The sequence below is a fragment of the Oryx dammah genome, unplaced genomic scaffold (genome assembly GCF_014754425.2).
Source record: "Oryx dammah isolate SB20612 unplaced genomic scaffold, SCBI_Odam_1.1 HiC_scaffold_9, whole genome shotgun sequence".
NCBI lineage: Eukaryota > Metazoa > Chordata > Mammalia > Artiodactyla > Bovidae > Oryx > Oryx dammah.
In genome coordinates this window covers 49,288,153-49,307,105 of record NW_024070193.1, presented here as the reverse complement: position 1 = coordinate 49,307,105, position 18,953 = coordinate 49,288,153, and the positions used below count along the sequence as shown (strand labels likewise).

The 18,953-nt window shown below is 46.9% G+C and overlaps 1 protein-coding gene across 1 annotated transcript in view; it reads left to right on the top strand.

The window, feature by feature from the left end:
- ITGA9 (integrin subunit alpha 9) overlaps positions 1-18,953 on the top strand; it is a 367,824-nt gene that overhangs the window by 53,293 nt on the left and 295,578 nt on the right. Inside the window, exons 6-11 of the mRNA XM_040246228.1 lie at positions 3,710-3,839; positions 6,808-6,893; positions 9,533-9,601; positions 14,495-14,632; positions 17,512-17,617; positions 18,742-18,836. Coding sequence (XP_040102162.1) covers positions 3,710-3,839; positions 6,808-6,893; positions 9,533-9,601; positions 14,495-14,632; positions 17,512-17,617; positions 18,742-18,836 — 624 coding nt within the window. The remainder of the gene's footprint in view (positions 1-3,709; positions 3,840-6,807; positions 6,894-9,532; positions 9,602-14,494; positions 14,633-17,511; positions 17,618-18,741; positions 18,837-18,953) is intronic.

The following is an 18,953-nucleotide window of genomic DNA, read 5'->3' as shown; positions in this document are numbered from 1 at the left end:
AGAATTCATCAGAGATGGTGGTGGGGAGCTAGAGGGGAGGAGGAGTCCCAGGGAGGGGGTATCTTCAGCTGGAGAGTCAAGAAGGATGAGGACACTGGGGCTGGGGGATGAAGAGGAGGAAGTTCAGGGGTGCAGAGGGTAAGCAGGGGGCTGTGCCAGCTCCGGGTTCCCAGAGGAACCAGAGGACCTGTTGGGACCCCAGGCCCTGGGCTCCAGAGCCCAAGGGAAGCGTGGTTGGTGAGCAGTGGTGCTGGTGTGTGGAGCGCTGCAGGGGGGCAGGGTCTGGAGGGCTCAGTCCTGACCTGGCCACGCCATCTCCAGCCACAGGGGCCCTTGGCCTTTGGTTCAGTTCCCAGGCTTTTGCACTCCCTAAACAGGAGGTCTTTGAACTCACGACTCTCTTGTTTCTGAAACTTCAGCTGTTGGAGGCCGAGCAGGAAATGCGGTTGAAGGGGTCAGGCAGCCCTGCACCCCTCTCCTGCTCTCCCGCTGACCTTGTCACTTGGGTTCGCCTTCTCTGGGAGCTGCGCCTTCCCTGCACAGGATGGGCAGCTGCCTCCCACGCTGGATGTGCTTCCAGGGCTTCCAGTCATGGCCCTGTTGTCCCAAACTTCTTGGCCCCAAGGCGACTGCTTGTCTTGAAGATCAGTGACCCTGGTTATCAAAGCTGTTTGAGCTGTGGACACCACATGAATTTTAGCCCAGCGTTGAGGACAAGAAGAGAACTTTCCGGGAACATGTTTATTTTTGCAGCCTAGGATAACAGAGATAGATACTTCTAAGCAGTGTGAGAAGACAGCCCAGTCCCGCCAGCATTGGGACACCACCATGAGAACCTGGGGACATTTGGGTGGAAATTAGTTTGGCATAGATTTTCGTCACAGGTCCTGAGGACTCTTCCAGCTCGCTGCCTGTGCCAATCTGCAGGGCACCGAGAAATGCCTGGCATCTTAAATCTTGGGCAATGGCACCCCACTCCAGTACTCTTGCCTGGAAAATCCCATGGACAGAGGAGCCTGGTAGGCTGCAGTCCATGAGGTTGCTAAGAGTCGGACATGACTGAGCAACTTCACTTTCACTTTTCACTTTCATGCATTGGAGAGGGAAATGGCAACCCACTCCAGTGTTCTTGCCTGGAGAATCCCAGGGACGGGGCAGCCTGGTGGGCTGCCATCTATGGGGTCGCACAGAGTCGGACACAACTGAAGCGACTTAGCAGCAGTAGCAGCAGTAAATCTTGGGTAGCTCCAGGTACCTGGGAGGTTCTGCCCTTTGTGGAAAGGCCCACGCTGATTATTGATGGGATTTCGGCAGGGGTGACCTTGGACTTTATGAGGAGCTCATACTTCTGTGTGTTACATTTGTGTTGGTGGTGAGGAGCCAAGCATTGATCACATTTTCCTGGCACTTGTGGACAGTGGCAAAAGGGCCCAGGCTGCACCCACAGTGGATGGAAAAAGCCAAATAGGAGGGAGTCCCACGGAGACACTGTTTTCCTACCCCCAGCTCTGAGGGTCTCAGGCTGGGCCTCAGTTTATCTATTAATAATTTGAACTGCAGGGGAGTTTCCTCTTGAACACTAAGAGGAAAGGGGGAAAAAAACACAAATGCTTTTCATTTTAAATGTTTCTGAGGAGAGAGATGGCTTTGTCTTATCCTCTTTATAATGTTTGAGAGAGGGGATGCAGTGATACGTTCAATGTACATTTCTTAACTTTCACCCTGGATTGATCTGAATTATCACAAAGCAGCACCTCCATTGCCTGGTGTCCCAAAGAGCCTTTCAGATAACTGGTGATGCTCAGAGCTTTGGTCCAGGAAAGGCTGCGGGTGGAGAAAGCTCTACACGGTGTGTACAGTTGGCACTGGGGATACTGCTCATTATCACCTTCTGTGCTCCCAGTGTTTGGGCACTGATTACAGATTTCTTCCTGAGCTCAAGGCCAAGGAGAAGGTCTCTCTGCTCTGATGATCATTTGTCTTTCTCATGCCCCTGCTAGTACTTGGACAGGAGAATGAATGAGTGGGTGCACTGCTTGTGTTTTCCTAGAGATGTATCCTAAGTGCAGAAAGTGATATGTTTTTTATAAAACAGTGAGGTACCCCGGAAAGTGAAAGTGTGAAAATGTTAGTCACTCAGTTGTGTCCGACTCTTTGTGACCCCATGGACAATAGCCCTCCAGGCTCCTCTGTCCATGGGATTTCGCAGGCAAAAATACTGGAATGGGTTGCCATTCCCTTCTCCAGGGGATCTTCCTGACCCAGGGATTAAACCCAGGTCTCTCGGATTGCAGGCAGATTCTTCACCATCTGAGCCACCAGGGAAGCCTGGATAAGATCTTAGAACCTTAAAATGAAGTGCTTCTCAATGGTCATTCTTAGTCAACACCTTCCTGAATTATCAAGAGCAAACCATTCATGCTGGAGTCTAGTGGCTTCCTTTCCAGTGATGCTCACATGCTGCTTTGTTAAAGCTGTTACCCAAACTGACCACGAAACACGTGTTGCTTAAAGCATTGTCCTGCTGCTGCTGCCACTCACGTGCTCTTCTTTCTGCCTTCTCTGTCCTCCTCTCTCTGCTCTTCCATTTAGATGGCTATGGCTCTTTTCAAACATTTACTCTTGGAATTAATTCAGCGTCACTTTATGAATTGCCATCAGAAACTCAGACCTCTTCCGGCAGGATCTAGCCTCTGAGAACTCGTTGGAAACCAGCAGCTTCAGCTCTGCAGGGAAGGGTCAGCCAGGAATGATGTTTCTGAAGTATAACAGTGTGGGGACTCTAGAGGCCAGGGGTGGGTGGCTGTGTGTCAGCCACGAGAGGTGTGACCTGTGCAGCATCTGGCGTCTCCATGAGCCTGGAAGGCCTCTACCTGTCTTTATTGTAACCCTTTAGGACAGAGTGTTTTCTAAAGTATTTTGTACATTTCCATGTTGTCTTACCCAGGGAATGTTGTAGAAAGGGACTTGAATGATATTTGGACCTGGTATAAGCTTTCATACCTAGTAAAAGATGCTTAATAAATATTGTTGAATGAAAAGTCAATGATTTGGTTTGAAAAATAATTTTTATTATTTCTTATTACAGTATAGATACTTTCAGTTCAGTTCAGTCTCTCAGTCGTGTCCAACTCTTTGCGACCCCATGAATCGCAGCACGCCAGGCCTCCCTGTCCATCACCAACTCCTGGAGTTCACTCAGATTCATGTCCATCGAGTCAGTGATGCCATCCAGCCATCTCATCCTTGGTTGTCTCCTTCTCCTCCTACCCCCAATCCCTCCCAGCATCAAAGTCTTTTCCAATGAGTCAACTCTTAGAAAGTATAATAACAGAGAAAGGATTTCCTATAGGGGAAGGAAAGACTTAATGATGTCTTTCTCTGTCAGACTTATCTCACTTAGTATAATGGCCTCTGTTGCAGGAAATGGCAAAATTTTGTCCTTTTTGATGACTGAGTAATATTCCATTGTCTCTATGTACCACGTCTTCTTTACCCATTCATCTGTTGATAGACATTTAGTTTGCTTCCATATCTTAGCAGTTGTCAATAATATAAATGTGAATTTTTTGTGTTGCTCATAAAGAAAGTTCTGGTGGGGCATCTTTAGTTTATTACGAGTTCCTTGTTATGATTGTGGATCTCACCACACTGCTCTATCCCCTCTTCAGTTTCCTTCCCTTTTCACCTTTGGGTTTCTCTTTCATAGGAGCTGGTGGTGATGGGCGCCCCAGGCTCATTTTATTGGTCTGGGACAGTCAAAGTGCTGAACCTCACGGACAACACCTATTTCAAACTGAATGATGAAGTGATCATGAACAGGAGATACACCTACCTGGGTGAGTAGCTCCGGGTACGATAGGCAAGAAAGGGGAAGTGGGAGAGACTGCCACCAAGCTTGCCAGTGACCGCTTTCCTGGTGGGAAGCAGAATTCCTTGGCTTTTGCATCTGTTGTTCTAGTTAGTTGCACTTTTAACCAGGATACCTCAGCATTGAGCCACACACACAGAAGGCAGAAAAGAGAACAAAACAGGGCACTGAATTCAAACTGTGTGATTTCATTAAAAAGCTGACAGTTGAACCTCCAAAGAGGCAAACATTTTCTTTTCTTATTGTAGCAAATACTCGGGTTCAGATGATACGATACAAAACGAATGCAAGAGAATTCTGGTTTTCTAGGACTTTCCTGTGGATGAGGTCTCTGCTTCCTGGTCACAAGACTGGTTGCAGATAGCAATAATAAGAACCAGACATGAGCATGACAGATGGCACCCCAATCCTAAAGTTTAATTAAAGGCTCAGAAAAACTTTTCTTGTTTCTCAACCCTTTTAATCCTCTGGAAAGAAAATATACACAACTTACGTGAGCAGCCACCAGGCCAGAATGACCCGGGACAAGCCCATGCTTATTAGAGAACAGAGAGGGGCTGTCTTTGCTTGTGTATAAGACAATTTGACATGCCTGTTTTCTTTAATTCAGGCCCTAAATGCTGCAATTCTGGGCTGAAAATGAAGCTAAATTTAGCAAGACCTAATGATGAGAAAACACCATTCTTTCACTTATTACACTTCAAATCTGGGGGAGCCCCTGACTGCCTTTTGCATAGAGATTCACTTGTGAGTTGGCAGGAGGAACTTGCTGACTTGCTTTTTCCCCTTCTAACTACAAGTTTTTTAGCCAGTAACAAAGGCTCTGAGACCTTTACTCAGAGTCTTTGAGGCGTTGATTGTTCTGTGCTCCCAACTCCTTAGTGCTCTCATTTATTGAAGACTTACTCCATGTCATGTCAGGCTCTGCATATTATTTCTTTTAATTCCTGGAACAATCTTATGAGGCAGCCGTTATTTATAGATAAAGAAGCCGAGGTGAAGAAGTCATTTAATCTGCCAAGGTCGCATGGTTCATCAGTAGTAGAGCGGGGCTTAAGCCTGTACTTTCTGAGCCCAGAGTCTAGGTGCTCAGCAGACAGCACAGTCCAGTGGTGGGACCTCTCCCTGGGACTGGGAGCTCCTTGAGGAGGGGAGTTGGCTGACATTTCCAGGTCTTGGTATAGTGCCTGGGGAAGCACATGTTTATTATATCAGAGAATAACGAGAAGATGGAAAAGAGCCCAGTTTGGACATGGCTTTAGGGTCAGGGTTAGCCCCTCTGAGCCTTAGGGCCTGTGGCTCTTCCCTGTGTGCCCATCAGAGGCCCTCATGCTTTAGAAGCTCATGCACACAAGGTCACGTGAAGCTCTGCGGGCACTGATCATGCTGTTAGCGAATATGAACCTCCAGTCTGAGAGAAATCAGTCACCTGGTGAGTAAGAATTGATCATAATATGACATTACACAAAATGCAAGCATCTTATGATCATAGCACTAGGGTTTGCGGCTGAGGAAAAGGTTTGGAGAATACATGGCAACCTGTACAGGGTTTCTGCTGCAACAGGGCTCTCAGGAAACAGGAGACGCTGAGACCAAGCTCCGACAACGTTTACCTTTACTTCTAGATTCCTTTTGCCTCCAGATTCTTTGCTCAGCTATCCTTCTGTCCACCCTCCAACTGCAAGCTTTTTTCTCCCTTTTCTTAGGAAGGGATGTGTGTAATGGCTCACGACAGGAGCTTGGGAGACACACAGATTGGATCTGAATCTTGCTGAGTAATCTCGGACACATTGCTTACCCATGTTTAGTCCCCGTGCCCATATCAGTGGCATCTGAAGACCTGTGTAAGAATTTCCCAACAGTTTTATTCACAATAAAGTTGAAATAGCAGGAAGCAACCCAAGTGCCCAGCTTTGGCAGAATAAAGACATTATGACATAGTTGTAAAAGTGAACCTACTCAACCACAAAAAGAAACTACCACTAAACCTCACAGATGTTATGGGTTTTTAAAAATAATTATTTTTATTTATTTGGCTGTGCTTGGTCTTAGTTGTATCATGCAAACTCTTCGTTGTGGCATGCGAATCTTGGTTGCGGCATGTGGGATCTAGTTCCCTGACCGGGGTTTGAGCCTGGGCCCCCTGCATTGGGAACGTGGAGTCTCAGCCAGCAGCCCACCAGGGCAGTCCCCAGATGTCATATTGAGTGATGTTTAGAACAGGCACAGTAATGCATGGTGATGGAAATCAGAATGGGGTAACCTGTAGCGGGTAGTGATTGGGAGAAGGACAGAGGGACCCTTCTGGGCTTATGAGTCTGTGGTTATAGTCACTCTGGGTGGTGACTGCATGGTTGTGTCCACGTGTCCACACTTGTTAAAGTCTACATGTCAGATGCGTGTAATTTACTGTATGAGAATTATATTTCAGAAAGGAGCAAAGACAACAAAAAACAGATGTAGAATGTTTAGCATAGCACCTGTTCAAAAGAGGACACTCAGAAAACACTCTTTCCTGCCCTGGGTCCTTGTGAATCTGTCTTTTTGTGAGATGAGCCATTCCACAGTGAGAAGGTTGGCAGCTGCCATTTGTTGCTGGGGCTTCCCGGCTCAGTGGTAAAGAATCTGCCGGCCAGCACAGGAGACACAGGAGACTCAGATTTGATCCCTGGGTCGGGAAGACCCCCTGGAGGAGAAATGGCCACCCAGTCCAGTATTCTTGCCTGGAGAATCCCGTGGACAGAGGAACCTGGTGGGCTACAGTCCGTGGGGTTGCAGAGAGTCAGACACGACTTTGCGACTGAGCACATGTGCCGTTTATGTTCCGAGAATAACTGGATCGTAATTGTCCAGATAAAGGATGCTTGAGAGGCACTGTCTTCTGGTGGGTCTTTTTCTTCTTTCTCAAGCTCATCTTTGGTTTCTGTCCTTTGCAGGCTATGCAGTTACTGCCGGCCACTTTTCTCACGTGTCCTCCACTGACGTGGTAGGGGGTGCCCCGCAGGATGAAGGCATCGGGAAGGTGAGGAGGAGAGTGTGTGAACTAGCATGGGGCCAGCAGGGGAAGCGCACTGCCTCTTTTTAGAGATTTGTCAGCTCACGTTGATGTGAACACGCTGCTGGATGAAGATGACGTATTGAATCACCTGTCTTCACTCAGCCTCTTTTGAGAATTCAATTTGAAAGCATCTTCAGAGTGTGAACACTGCTTCCCGACCTCTCTGTCTTCGACATGTTGTCATCTGAGAATGTTTTACATGACTGACTCTGTATTGTTTGAGAAGTGATTAAGGTTGACCCCTGGCATCATGGCATCCACCAAAGAAATGGTATCTAGCGTTGCCCAACCCCAAACCCTCCCCTTTCCCAAACCCTTTCAAAATTTGCCTTAATGGAGCCAAGTCTAGTCCCAGCTATCTTTGGGGATTTCTTTATTTTCAGGCCTAGATTTCTCATTTTTTTTGTTTTTCTCCAATGTTTTAGAACAAGATTGGTTCAGGCCAGAAGGTAGAGTGGGAATATATGGGCCTGTTTCCCTAAATTGTCTGTCCAGAGTGTAGAAAAGACTCCATGTATATAGGGCCGTCAGAATCCCTTTGGGAATCATGGCATCTGTGGGGCCTGGGATATGGAGAACTGTGCTTGTTGGATCTTTAGCTCCACGCTAAAGGAAATCCAGTTGAGTCAGTCTAGATGAGTCAGGAATCTGCATTTTAACGAGCTCTGTAGTTTTTCTGTAGGTAAGACTGAACAGAGGAATGGTCTTTAGTCTCATCCGTAGGGGTGGACACATGATAGAATCTGGTTGTATCTCCATGGACTTGGAAAAGTGGATTCTGGAGAGGCCCAGATGGACTGAGACCACGTTAACTGCAGCCGTCAGCTCGGATGTCAGTCTGGTCAGCAGATGAGGCGTGACTGCTGGGCGTTCATGAGGGTTATTATCCCGGATCTTCCTCGGCAGGAGTTAGAAGTTGCCACTCATGTTTCTGCCTCCCTTCCTGTTGACACAGATGTCATTTTCCTTGCAAACAAAGTCAGATAAAAAATCCAGGGCCTGAGTACAGGGGAGGTGGACAAATGAACTCTTATAACTTCAAGCAAGGCATAGGTCTTTCTGAGCCACATGAATTCCTCTACATGATGGAGGGACAGAGCCAAGAGCTGTCCCCATATAGATAATCTCTTCTAGGAGGAGCTGTGTGTGACCAGGCATCTCTGTAGCATTGGCATACGTGCCTGCCTCCCAGTTCACAGTGATACGGATGCCTTGGTGGTGACAACAGCGTGTTTTGTTTTGTTTTTTTAAATCACCAATTGATTTGAAATCACCAGTTGGTTTTAAATCACCAGTTAAGAAAACTTGATCTAATTGTATTGTCTTCTCTTCAGATGGTTGGGATAACTGTGTAGTCCCTGGAAAGTCTTAGAATGAGAGTGGTACTTAAAACTGATAGAACCAGACAGAGGGCATCGTGGATCTAGTTAACAAAGACAAGCATGAAACTGCTGCTTTCAGCCAGAGTACATGCGAGGCACTGGGGAAACCGGTCATAGTTAGCAAATCTGGCGGTCGTTCCATATTCCCAGGCACGGGAACTGGTACACACTTGCTTCCCAAGGACCCCAGGATGGATCTCTGGCCTCCAGAATCTTGGTGGTCCTCATTTCTGGTGCATTTGAAGTAAGATGGCGATTCCTTACCCCACGGGAGGCTCCCCAGTGCTGATTCTTATGGGACATTTGTTCTTCCTTTAAGATGCCACTTGGAAAAGAACTTACATACTCATGTCATTTAGGAAGTTCTGTGCAAATAGTCCTTGCTGTGGTGGAGATTCATCAGTGTACATGTTGATGCTAACGGCTCTAAAAGGTCCCCAGTAAAGGAATTTGTTTAATTCTGTCATTCCCCAAACCAAACTCATATTTATCCAAGCAGATCTCCTGAAAATAATGTTCTGTGGAACCACTTTGGAAAACTGCTTTGTCTAAAATACTCCCATCTACCCCTCTGTCTTACACAGTTGGCCCTCCGTATCTGTGTTTCCACACCTGTGGTTTCAACCAACCGTGAATGAAAATAGGAAAAAAAAATCTAGGAATTTCCAAAAAGTGAAACTTGAATTTGCTGTACAAATGTATTTATACATTGTATTTGCAACTATTTACATAGTATTTATATTGTATTAGATATTCTAGGTACTGTAGAGATGACTACATAGGTTATATGCAAACACTATGCTGTTTTACATACGAGGCTTGAGCACCTATGGATTTTGCTATCCCGGGGGTTCTGGACTCCATTTATTGATACCAAGGGCTGACTTTATTGTGACACCTGCTAAGGCCCTAACTAACTGGAGTGAAGGAAATATATCAAGGAAGAAAATATTTCTCCCAGGAGTTGACTTTTTGGTAGCAATTTGGAAGCTCCTCTGGTCTTACTGGGCACAGCCTCCGTAGATGATGTGGTTCAGGAGGCATGGGGGTGATTTCTGCCTCAGGACTAAAGGATACTTTCTTTGTAAAGTTGGTAAAGTAACTTGTCATCAGCTAAAACTTGTGTGTCTGTTCAGGCCTTTAAATAGGACCCCCCAAGAGAATGCTGATAAATATCTGGTCATTGCACGCATCTTACCTAGATTCTTTTTCCTTCCATAGGTTTATATTTTTAGAGCTGACCGAAGATCAGGCACCTTAATTAAGATTTTTCAAGCTTCAGGTAAAAAGGTGAGATCCTTGGGATTAGTGTCTTTTAGTTTGTTTGTGAGGTATCATCATGTGGGAATCAGTTCTTATTTAGAAAGTTGGCTTAAAGGCCTGTCTGTGCCCTGCACTTACACGTTGGTTCTACTGCAAGTTGGAGCCTTGACCTTCTCAGCATCATGTGTGACCTGCAGAATCCTGGATTCATGCGTGTTGTAGAGACAGGTAGCAAGATGAGTTTGTACATGACCAAGGTATAGCACAGAAGTCTTAAAGGTTGTCTGTGGTTCAGATACTCCTCAGGAGGACTGTGTGCCCTGTTTCTCTCTGCCTTTATCTCTCTGCCTCTCTGTCCCTCTCTGTCTGCCTTTCTCCCAACTCCAGAAAGATCAGGCATTGTTGAGTACAGATATATGACCGATTATCTTCAGAGGAGGCCTGCACACAAGTGGTTCTCCCTCTCCCTTATCTCATCAACCCAAAGCTGCCCCTCCTTCTCACATCCCGAGCCCTCTACCCTCATTGCCATAGGGACTGTTGCCCCACAAAAGCCAAACAAAGATCACCCGGTTCCTTTTAGGACTTTGAAATAGAAATAGCTGGGAAAGGCTGCCCTGAAATTAGTCCTGGCAAGGTTTATCTGCCTGTGTCATCTTGTTATCCTTACCCTCTTGCTAATTCTCTCCCCACTTCCTGTAAGTTTCCATTATATTGTACCATGTTCTGAAATTAAGCCAGGTAGAGATTCCTTTGATCGACAAGTACCATTTTTCATGGGCTTATCAGTGGTACACACCTTAGCCTGGCTTTGGCTGGCAGGATTGTTTGGTGAGACTGGCTGCACTAAGAGGAGGCAAGTTTAGGCAGGGAGTGAAGGCGGTGATTTGGAGGCTTGTCTTGGTGGAGGCCTTAGTGAGCTCTGGGAAGAAGCACAGAATACCTGGGACTTGGGAGGGAGATTTGAGGAGGTAGGTAGAATCGCCTTTTGACATTCCTATCATTACCCTAAGAAAAGTCAGGAGGGGGCACATGGAAGATGACTGTTTCCTTCCTGGGTGGGCCACACGCCCCAGTTCCGGTCCCGCTGTGTCTCACCTGCCTCCTGCCAGCCTGGCACCATCGCATATTGTTCTGCTGGGGAATCATATTCTGAGTTCCAAAAGTCCCACTCACAAGTAGAGCTTTTTTTAATTTTTGCAGTTTTAACAGCCTTCATGTGTATTCTTAGTATATAACTGTCATAACCTTTTCAATAAAACGTACATCACCCGACCCAGTTCTGTGAGCTTTTCCCTGAGAGCAGCGCTGCCTTCCCCCGGGAACTATGCTGGCCTGTGTTATTTTAACATTTCCAAAACCCCAAAGCAACAACACTGGAAAAAGTCTGTGAGTGATTCTGCAAAAAAAAAGGATTTCCAAGCACCTCTAAAGTTAGAAAAGAAATAACCCCCATGCCATTTCTGAGAAAAAGAGTTCCAAAGAGCAAGTAGGGGTAAATGTAGCCTAACGTTTTAGTTCTTTCTCCAAAAAAATCAGTGGGTGGGTTTTCCTGTGGAAAACCCTCCCTCCCTTTCCTTCCCTTCCAGTATGCTGGGCTTGAAAGCATGAAATTAAGGATTCCTTCTCCCCCCACACCCCGCCCCAGGTTTATTGAATGTAACTGATGTATAACACTTCAAGGGTGTGCAGCATGACTTGATACACATATATATTGTGAAATGATGATCACATTGAGGTTTGTTAGCACATCTCTCATCTTAGATAACTACTATCTTTTAAGGACTCTTTAAAGTGAGCTGTGGGCCTTGAACCCCTTGTCACCCCATTTTTAGAGTGTCTTCAGGTTCAGCAGTCACTGTGCCTCCCCTCTGCTCCCTGTGTCCCCACCTCCGCTGCCTGTGCCCAGGACAAACCCGGCTGATGCCAGTCGTCCTGGAGTAACCAGCCGTCCATAATTGTGCCCTTTCTCCTTCTCAGAACCCTCCTGGTTTGCATGATAGCTGTCATGGCTGCCCATCTCTGCCTGAGTTGTGGGCAGGTTTGGGGGAGCAGATTTGAGAGTGGTGGCATGAAAGGGAAACTTCCTGAGGATGTGATGATGTGGGTTGCAGCACAGACCAGCAGATCAGCTCGAGTGTCCGCATTCTGACACAGCGGGGCTTCCTGAGGAGGGGGCCAAGGGCCAGCTATCTCCCCTCCCAGCTACAGAGCTGCTGTTCATTTCCCTCCAGGCTCTTCTCGTCCTCTCCTTGAATTGCGGTGGCATCCGTCCTTCATTGTGCCCTCTTGTTTCACCATCTTCCAGCTTTACCCCCGTCATCATCTTGCTGATTTTGAAATAGACCATTACTCCCTTTAGATGTCTTATTCTGCTTTTGTCAAAAGAAATGAGAAATTCTTGTCCCTCTGACTTCTCCGTTATTACAGCGGGAAAGGACATGACCCCAGACTTTCAAAGGATGTCTTTGCTTTACCCCTGTGTCTGGAACCACGCTTAAAGGAAAGTTCTGACTCAGGAAACTCCCGGTCCACTTCTGCTTTTGTGTGACCAGCATCTGGTCAGAGTTCTGTCTCCTCCCCTCACCGTAAGAGAGACAAAACCCCAAAGGGTTCTGGTCTTCACTGGTTGACATCCTTTGTAAGGTGCACGTAAGGTTCTGTTGCTAATAGAGACACGTGCGTGCATGCTCAGTCACTTAAATAGTGTCCGGCTCTTTGTGACCCCATGGACTGTAGCCTGTTGGGCTCCTCTGCCCATAGAATTGTCCAGACAAGAATACAGGTGTGGATTGCCATGCCCTTCTCCAGGGGATCTTCCCCAACCAGGGACTGAACCCACGTCTCTTACGTCTCCTGTATCAGCAGGCGGGTTCCTTACCACTAGCGCCACCCGTGTCCCCACATTTCCAGCTCTGATCTGGGAACACTCACCCCAAAGCATGTCATTGCCATATCCAAGTTTTATTGCGTTAACTGAGCATGTGAAGTGTTTATATGTCAAAACTGAGATAGGAAACTTCACGTACGGGGATTTCTGATTGAACACCGATGAAGATGCCAAGTTAAATAGTCCATTGGAATGAAACAAATAGTTCCCCTGGGACTCAGCCAGAGAGAACTGCCAGCAACTTCGGTCTTCATGGCCTTGCCTGGGTCTTGGCGGTTTCTTTTATGAAAGTCAAGACAGGGATATTGGCAAGGCCACTGAATTGGTGAGCATCAACTGGTTTCTGCCCCCACCTCCATGATTCTAAAACTTCCCCATGCTCTCCTCCCTTGGAGGAGGTGAGTAGGAGTGGGTGGAAGTGGCATTGACATGTGACTGGGGAGGGACTTCTGAGTCCTGTCCCAGGCCGAGTTGCAGGAAATGGACCAAAGTACCCTCCACCTCTCTCAAACGCCCCTGGGTTAACTGCCAACAAACAGCAAAAGAAAATGCTTGTTCATGTCTGTAAAACCAGAGCCCTTTTACTTGAAAACATTTATTTTAAAAGGATAGCTTTTTTTTTTTAAATTAAAAACAGAGGTCACAGCCCTTGGAAAGGACACAGCCTACAAAAATTTTCATTTGGCCTGCATGGTATGTTTATTTATTATTTTTAATATGAATTAGTTGTCAGCATTTTAAAAATAGGCAATTCAAATAAAATTTTAGAGCTTTGGTTTCTCTTAAAGGAGGAGACAGTCGGCCTTTTCTGGGTCAGTCAGGAGTTGACTTCCCCTGGGTGGAGGTTGCTCCTTTCACTAGGCCCAGGGACTCTGATTTGCCACAGTCTCCACCACCCTCTGTTTCTTAGACAAATGAGCCGAGCATCCGAGCATCACTTGTCACCTGTCAGCGTGCCTATGCTATCATTTGCTTTTCTCTTATACCTATTATATCACCTTCTGGATCCCATTGGCTTTTGTGTTTGAGACCCCTGATTTAAAATATCAGGTCCTGAGTCAGAGAAAGACAGATATTGCATTATATCATGTATATGTGGAATCTAAAAAAAGTGATGCAAATGAACTTGTTTACAGAGTAGAAACAGACTCACAGACTTAGAAAACAAACTTATGGTTACCGGAGGGGGGAGGCGGAGAGGGATAAATTAGGAGTTTGAGATTAACATATGCACACTACTATATATCAGATAGATAAACAACAAGGACCTGCTGTATATATAGCACAGGGAACTATATTCAGTATCTTGTAATGACCTGTAATGGGAAAGAATCTGAATAATCCATCACTGAATCACTTTGCTGTACACCTGAAACTAAACACTGTCTGTCAACTATACCTCAATTTAAAAAATGGTAAAAAAAAATAAAATAAAGTAACAGGTACTGGATAGAGCTATGGTTAAGCCAGTATAACCTGGCTGTATTCCCTCATTCATCAAATAATCTTATGAGCTGTACGTTCTTCTATTACTTCAGCGCACACCTTCCTAGAAAGTCTTCAGTTCTGCCCAGGACTGGGTGAGGGTAACCTGTTTCTCATGTAACAGTTTATTTTCATGCCTGCCTTCTGTTGTGAAATTCCATATTCCTAACTTGCTTGGCCTTGTCAAATGTCTGATATATGAGGCACTTTTATTATGGTTATAACCTATGTCTGCAGCCTTAGCTTGTATTTGTAAAAGCAGAACCTCGTGCTCCAGGGATTGGTCCATTTGTTTCCTCTTCGGTGGGGCTCCAAGTCAGTGGCATGGGTCTCCATTGACTGGGGTCTCCACACGGCTGCCAGGAGGCGTGGGGAGTTGGGGTCCACTGTTGCCCGAGCACTCTTGCTTCCCCGGCAGCACAGCTGGCACAGCCTCTGTGGGGCTCAGGAGCAGATGCTTGTCAGGCTGGGGGCTGGAGGGAGGTAGGGGCCCCGTGAGTGAGGGCGGACACTGAACACTTTGTTGCAACTCGACTTGGTTGCAGATGGGCTCATACTTCGGCTCCTCCTTATGCGCAGTTGACCTGAACACAGACGGCCTCTCCGACCTGTTGGTGGGGGCCCCCATGTTTTCTGAGATCAGGGATGAAGGGCAGGTCACCGTCTACATCAACAAAGGAAACGTGAGTACAGAGCTGGGCAACGTGTGGATGGGGTGAGGGAAAGAGACATTGCCCTGAGGAGGAGTGACTGAGGCCCGTCACCCAGAGGAGGTGAGCAGACTTGCTTCCTACCTTCAGAAAGCCCCGTGTTTCATCTGTGGAAAGCTATATGCAGTGTGATGACTGCAGATATATAGGCGTCCAGAAATATCCAAATGACCAGCATTGAGTGCTCCTCATGTACCAGGAACTGTTTCTCTTGCTTCCTGTGAATGATCTCAATGACGTGCACATTTTTTCAGGGGGGTCCCCATTTTTCAGGTGAAAAAACTGAGGCTCAGATAGGTGAAGTCACCTGCCCCAAATCACACAGGTAAAAAGCGGTGGGGCTGAGATTTGAAACATAGGCAAACTGACTTTGGAGTTAGCATGCCTCATCTCTAGGTTATGCCACCTCCCTGAGAGTATGTACACAGAGAAGCCTTCTCAGGGGACATGATGGCTGGAAGGAACCTTGAAGAAGAATAGGAATTAGACAGACAGGTGGGAGTGGGCTGGGAGCTGGGCAACGTAGATTGAGGTGTCAGGCAGTGGGACCACAGTTTAGCATGGTGGGACTTGGAGGGAGGGTTAGGTGGGGACCAGCACAGTGGCCACGGGCTGTAGTCACGATGTTCCTTAATCTGCAGAACTGCAAAAAGAACATGGTTGCGTCAGAAAGATGTCTCTGCAGCACAGTGGAGGGTGGGTGGGGGCAGAAGCTGAGGGACTACAGTGTACCTGTGGGAGCAAAGAGACCAAAGAGAAAGCAGAATCTTTTCAGGATCTAGAAGAAAGAGTATTCAACACGAGGGAAATGGTTCAATGAACAAATCCTGTGACCACCAGCCTTTTAGCTAACTTGAGAAAATGCTTATGAGATAATCAATGGCAAAGCAGGATAAGAACTGCATATACAATCAACCTTTAAAAATATACAAAATACATAAAGTTAGTAACAGATCGCTCTGGGTGGTGGTGCTTGGGTAGATATTTAGTTTTATCTTTATGCAAATAGTGAGAATGTAATTTTTTCATAATCAAAAAAGTTAGTAAAAGTGTACTTTTAAGCTGTGACCAAGATGTTAAGTTAGTTAAGTTATCCTCATTGGGAGGGGGTGGTGGTATTTAGCTATAGCTAGGTGGGCAGATGCCAGAAAGAAAGGGAAGTGACTTAAAGAGGAGCCAGGGGATTAGAGCCTTGGACTTTCTTGGATGTTTGCAAGCTCTTTGGGGAGATGCCTCCTGGTACCTGTTGCAATGGCACCTGCTTCTATACTGACCTTCCAGGAAGGGAGACAGGGCAGGAAGGGAAGAAGGGAGGCAGTCATTATGGAGATGAGAGCAGTCAGCATTCAGTGGCTGCCAGCCACCGTGTTTGCAGAAGACTGACTCGGTGTTTGCACAGGTGTGAACTTGTCAGGCAATAAGGTGACCAGCCCATCAGCCCCAGGGCATGGGATCTATGAGCAGGATCATTCCCCAGACCTTCTGCAGGCATATGGCACCCACACAACCTATGGCCAACCAATGTTTCTTAATGCCTTGGGATTACCAGAGTACCTGCTAACTGCTGCTAAGTCACTTCAGTTGTGTCCGACTCTGTGTGACCCCATAGACGGCAGCCCACCAGGCTCCCCCGTCCCTGGGATTCTCCAGGCAAGAACACTGGAGTGGGTTGCCATTTCCTTCTGTTGAACTTCATCCTATGTGATGAAAGGTTTCACGGCAGTGTGGAGCAGTGGGAAAAAAATGGTGACTTGCCCTTGAATGTTGGTGTTCCCACGTATACACATAGCCTGTGTGATGTGGACAGATAGCTTGAAATCAGCAGCTCAGTTTGCTCATCTGTGAAGTGGGCAGAGTCATAAGGTCTTCCATATACAGTCACTGTGTGATTTAAATGAGGGTGTGAAGATACAGTGCCTGGTACATGCCAGGAATCAGTGTTTCTCCTCTTCACCATGCTGATGGGAGGAAATCGGTGCATATTAGTGTTGTGAGGTGGGGGTTTCACTGACATAAGAAATCACATATTTATTTTTTTGAAAGGTGTTTGTATATAATGGAAAAAAAAAAGATTTAGTCGTAACGAAAGCTTTGGGATGGCTTGTGGGTATACCGTGGCTCTGAATGCCTCTACCCAGGAGCAGGGTTAGACGTTCTTGTGGCTCAGAACATTCGAGTGTGTGTTAACACTCTGATGGTCATGTGTCAGCGATTTGGGGGCAGAGTGGGTGTGGCCTTGACTGCCACCATCACCACTGACTCTGCCCTCTGTTGGTTGGTGTTTGCTCAAGAAACACAACCCAGATATGAAAACGGGCACGGTTTTGTGTCCTGTTAACACCGCTTTCACCCCTTAACCAAGAACTACTGGCTGTCAGTTTTCCTGAACCATGAGTCCCTCTGTCAAGATCACTAATACATGCATCCTGGAAACAGCTTTATAAACGTGTACCAAAGGCACAGGAGATCAGAAATGAAAATATGTATTCCTTTAAAACCACTTTGGGGATACTGTGGGGAGAGGAGACCGTGAGGACAGGCAGGTAGGCAGGTAGATAGGTTGGCGGAGAGTGTTAGGACCGGGAGAGGTTTAGTCATTGGCCAGCAGTGTCTCCTTCCCTCTAAAATGTGTCTCAGGTGATCAGAGACCCCCATGGCGCCCACGTGGAAGGGGCTCCTTTCACCCGTGGGTTGGGGGGACGTTGGGTTCCTGGGATTCTGCCCAGGTGTTTCCTGTCCATGGGTGTGCGGCGGGGGAGGGCAGCATTCCCAGCTCTGTTTTTTCATTCTTTTTTTGGTTGTTCGGTTTGTTTTTGTTTTGTTTTCCGTTTTCCCTCCATCCTGTTTCCCAGGGAGTCCTGGAGGAGCAGCTGACCCTGATCGGAGACAGTGCCTACAATGCACACTTCGGGGAGAGCATTGCCAGCCTGGGTGACCTGGACGATGACGGGTTCCCAGGTCAGTGAGCTGGCTTCTGTCCTCTTACCTGGCCCTGGTGTGGGTGCTCCAGGACCTACCTGCCCGAGGGAAGGCCCGTTCATGCGCTGGAGGCAGAAAATACCTGTGAGACCATGTTTTCCATGTAGACACAGGGCTGAGTCCTGACTCTGATGGAGTTTTGCTTCTGTGAAGTCCCTCCTCGTCAGCTCAGTGCACAGGGCCTTCTGTGGTGGCCAAGTCTGAACCAGCTTCCTCTTGCCACAAACCCTTCTTGTTTCTGAGCCTCTGATGCCCCACGATGCTCTGAGAGCATGCTGGACTGACTGATGGTGTGCGTTTCGGTAGGGGTGGAGGAGTGTATGCATGACCTCTGGTTCTCTTTGGCCTGAAGTTCTGTTTTGGTCTGTTCAGTACGCCCTCCCATCGCTGTATGTGCTGGGTTCAGACATCAGGACTGGAGGGGGGCCACGTCACTGGTGGGGAGGGCTGAGGCAGAAGGCGGAAGATGGGCCTCAGGCCGGGCATCCAGGCTCCTTTGAAACCATAATTCCACCTGCTGTAGAGGGCCTCATTCAGATTTTGGGGACCTCTGCTTGAGGTTGGGTGGGTGATGCCCCTCACTCTTGACTTCCTGTCTACAGACACATGACTTTTGTTAGAAGCAAATTGAAGAAAGGGAGAAAGATCTCAGCCTTGTCTCAAGAGTTGTCAGTTTATGAGAGTAACACAGAGTTTTTTTGTTCTTTTTTTTTTTATTAAGTGAATACTGTTTTATATAATTCCTTTATCCAAGGATAGAGTTGACTTTCTCAGCTATGCAGTAACCATTGTCTATGGAACTCTCTTCTCTGATGGACAGACATTAGGGTGGGTGGTTGATATTCACATTCTTTTATTGCACAAGTTAATAATTTATCTTGTGAAGATGAGGTAGAAATTGTTCTGGTATTAAATTCTTCTCAGCTTCTATAATTTTCTTTCTACTTTTTTTTTTTTTCTGCTGCTAAGAGATTGTGTGCCTAGTCTAATGCCTGAACAAGTAACAATCAAGACCTCTCTAGACATCCTGTGGGAATTAGAGAATCCACTCTTAGATTATTCCACATGGTTTTTCTAACGCAGAGCTGCTTTTCTTCCCCCAGATGTGGCCATTGGCGCACCCAAGGAGGATGACTTTTCGGGAGCAGTGTACATCTATCACGGCGATGCCAGCGGGATGGTCCCTCAGTACTCCATGGTAATTGGCGTGAGAATGTCTTGGGCGCTGTTCATACATTCATTCTGCAGACACACACAACACCCAACATTGCTCCTGCCTTCACCTTCACCCCCTCCAGTGAAGGATGCAAACCAC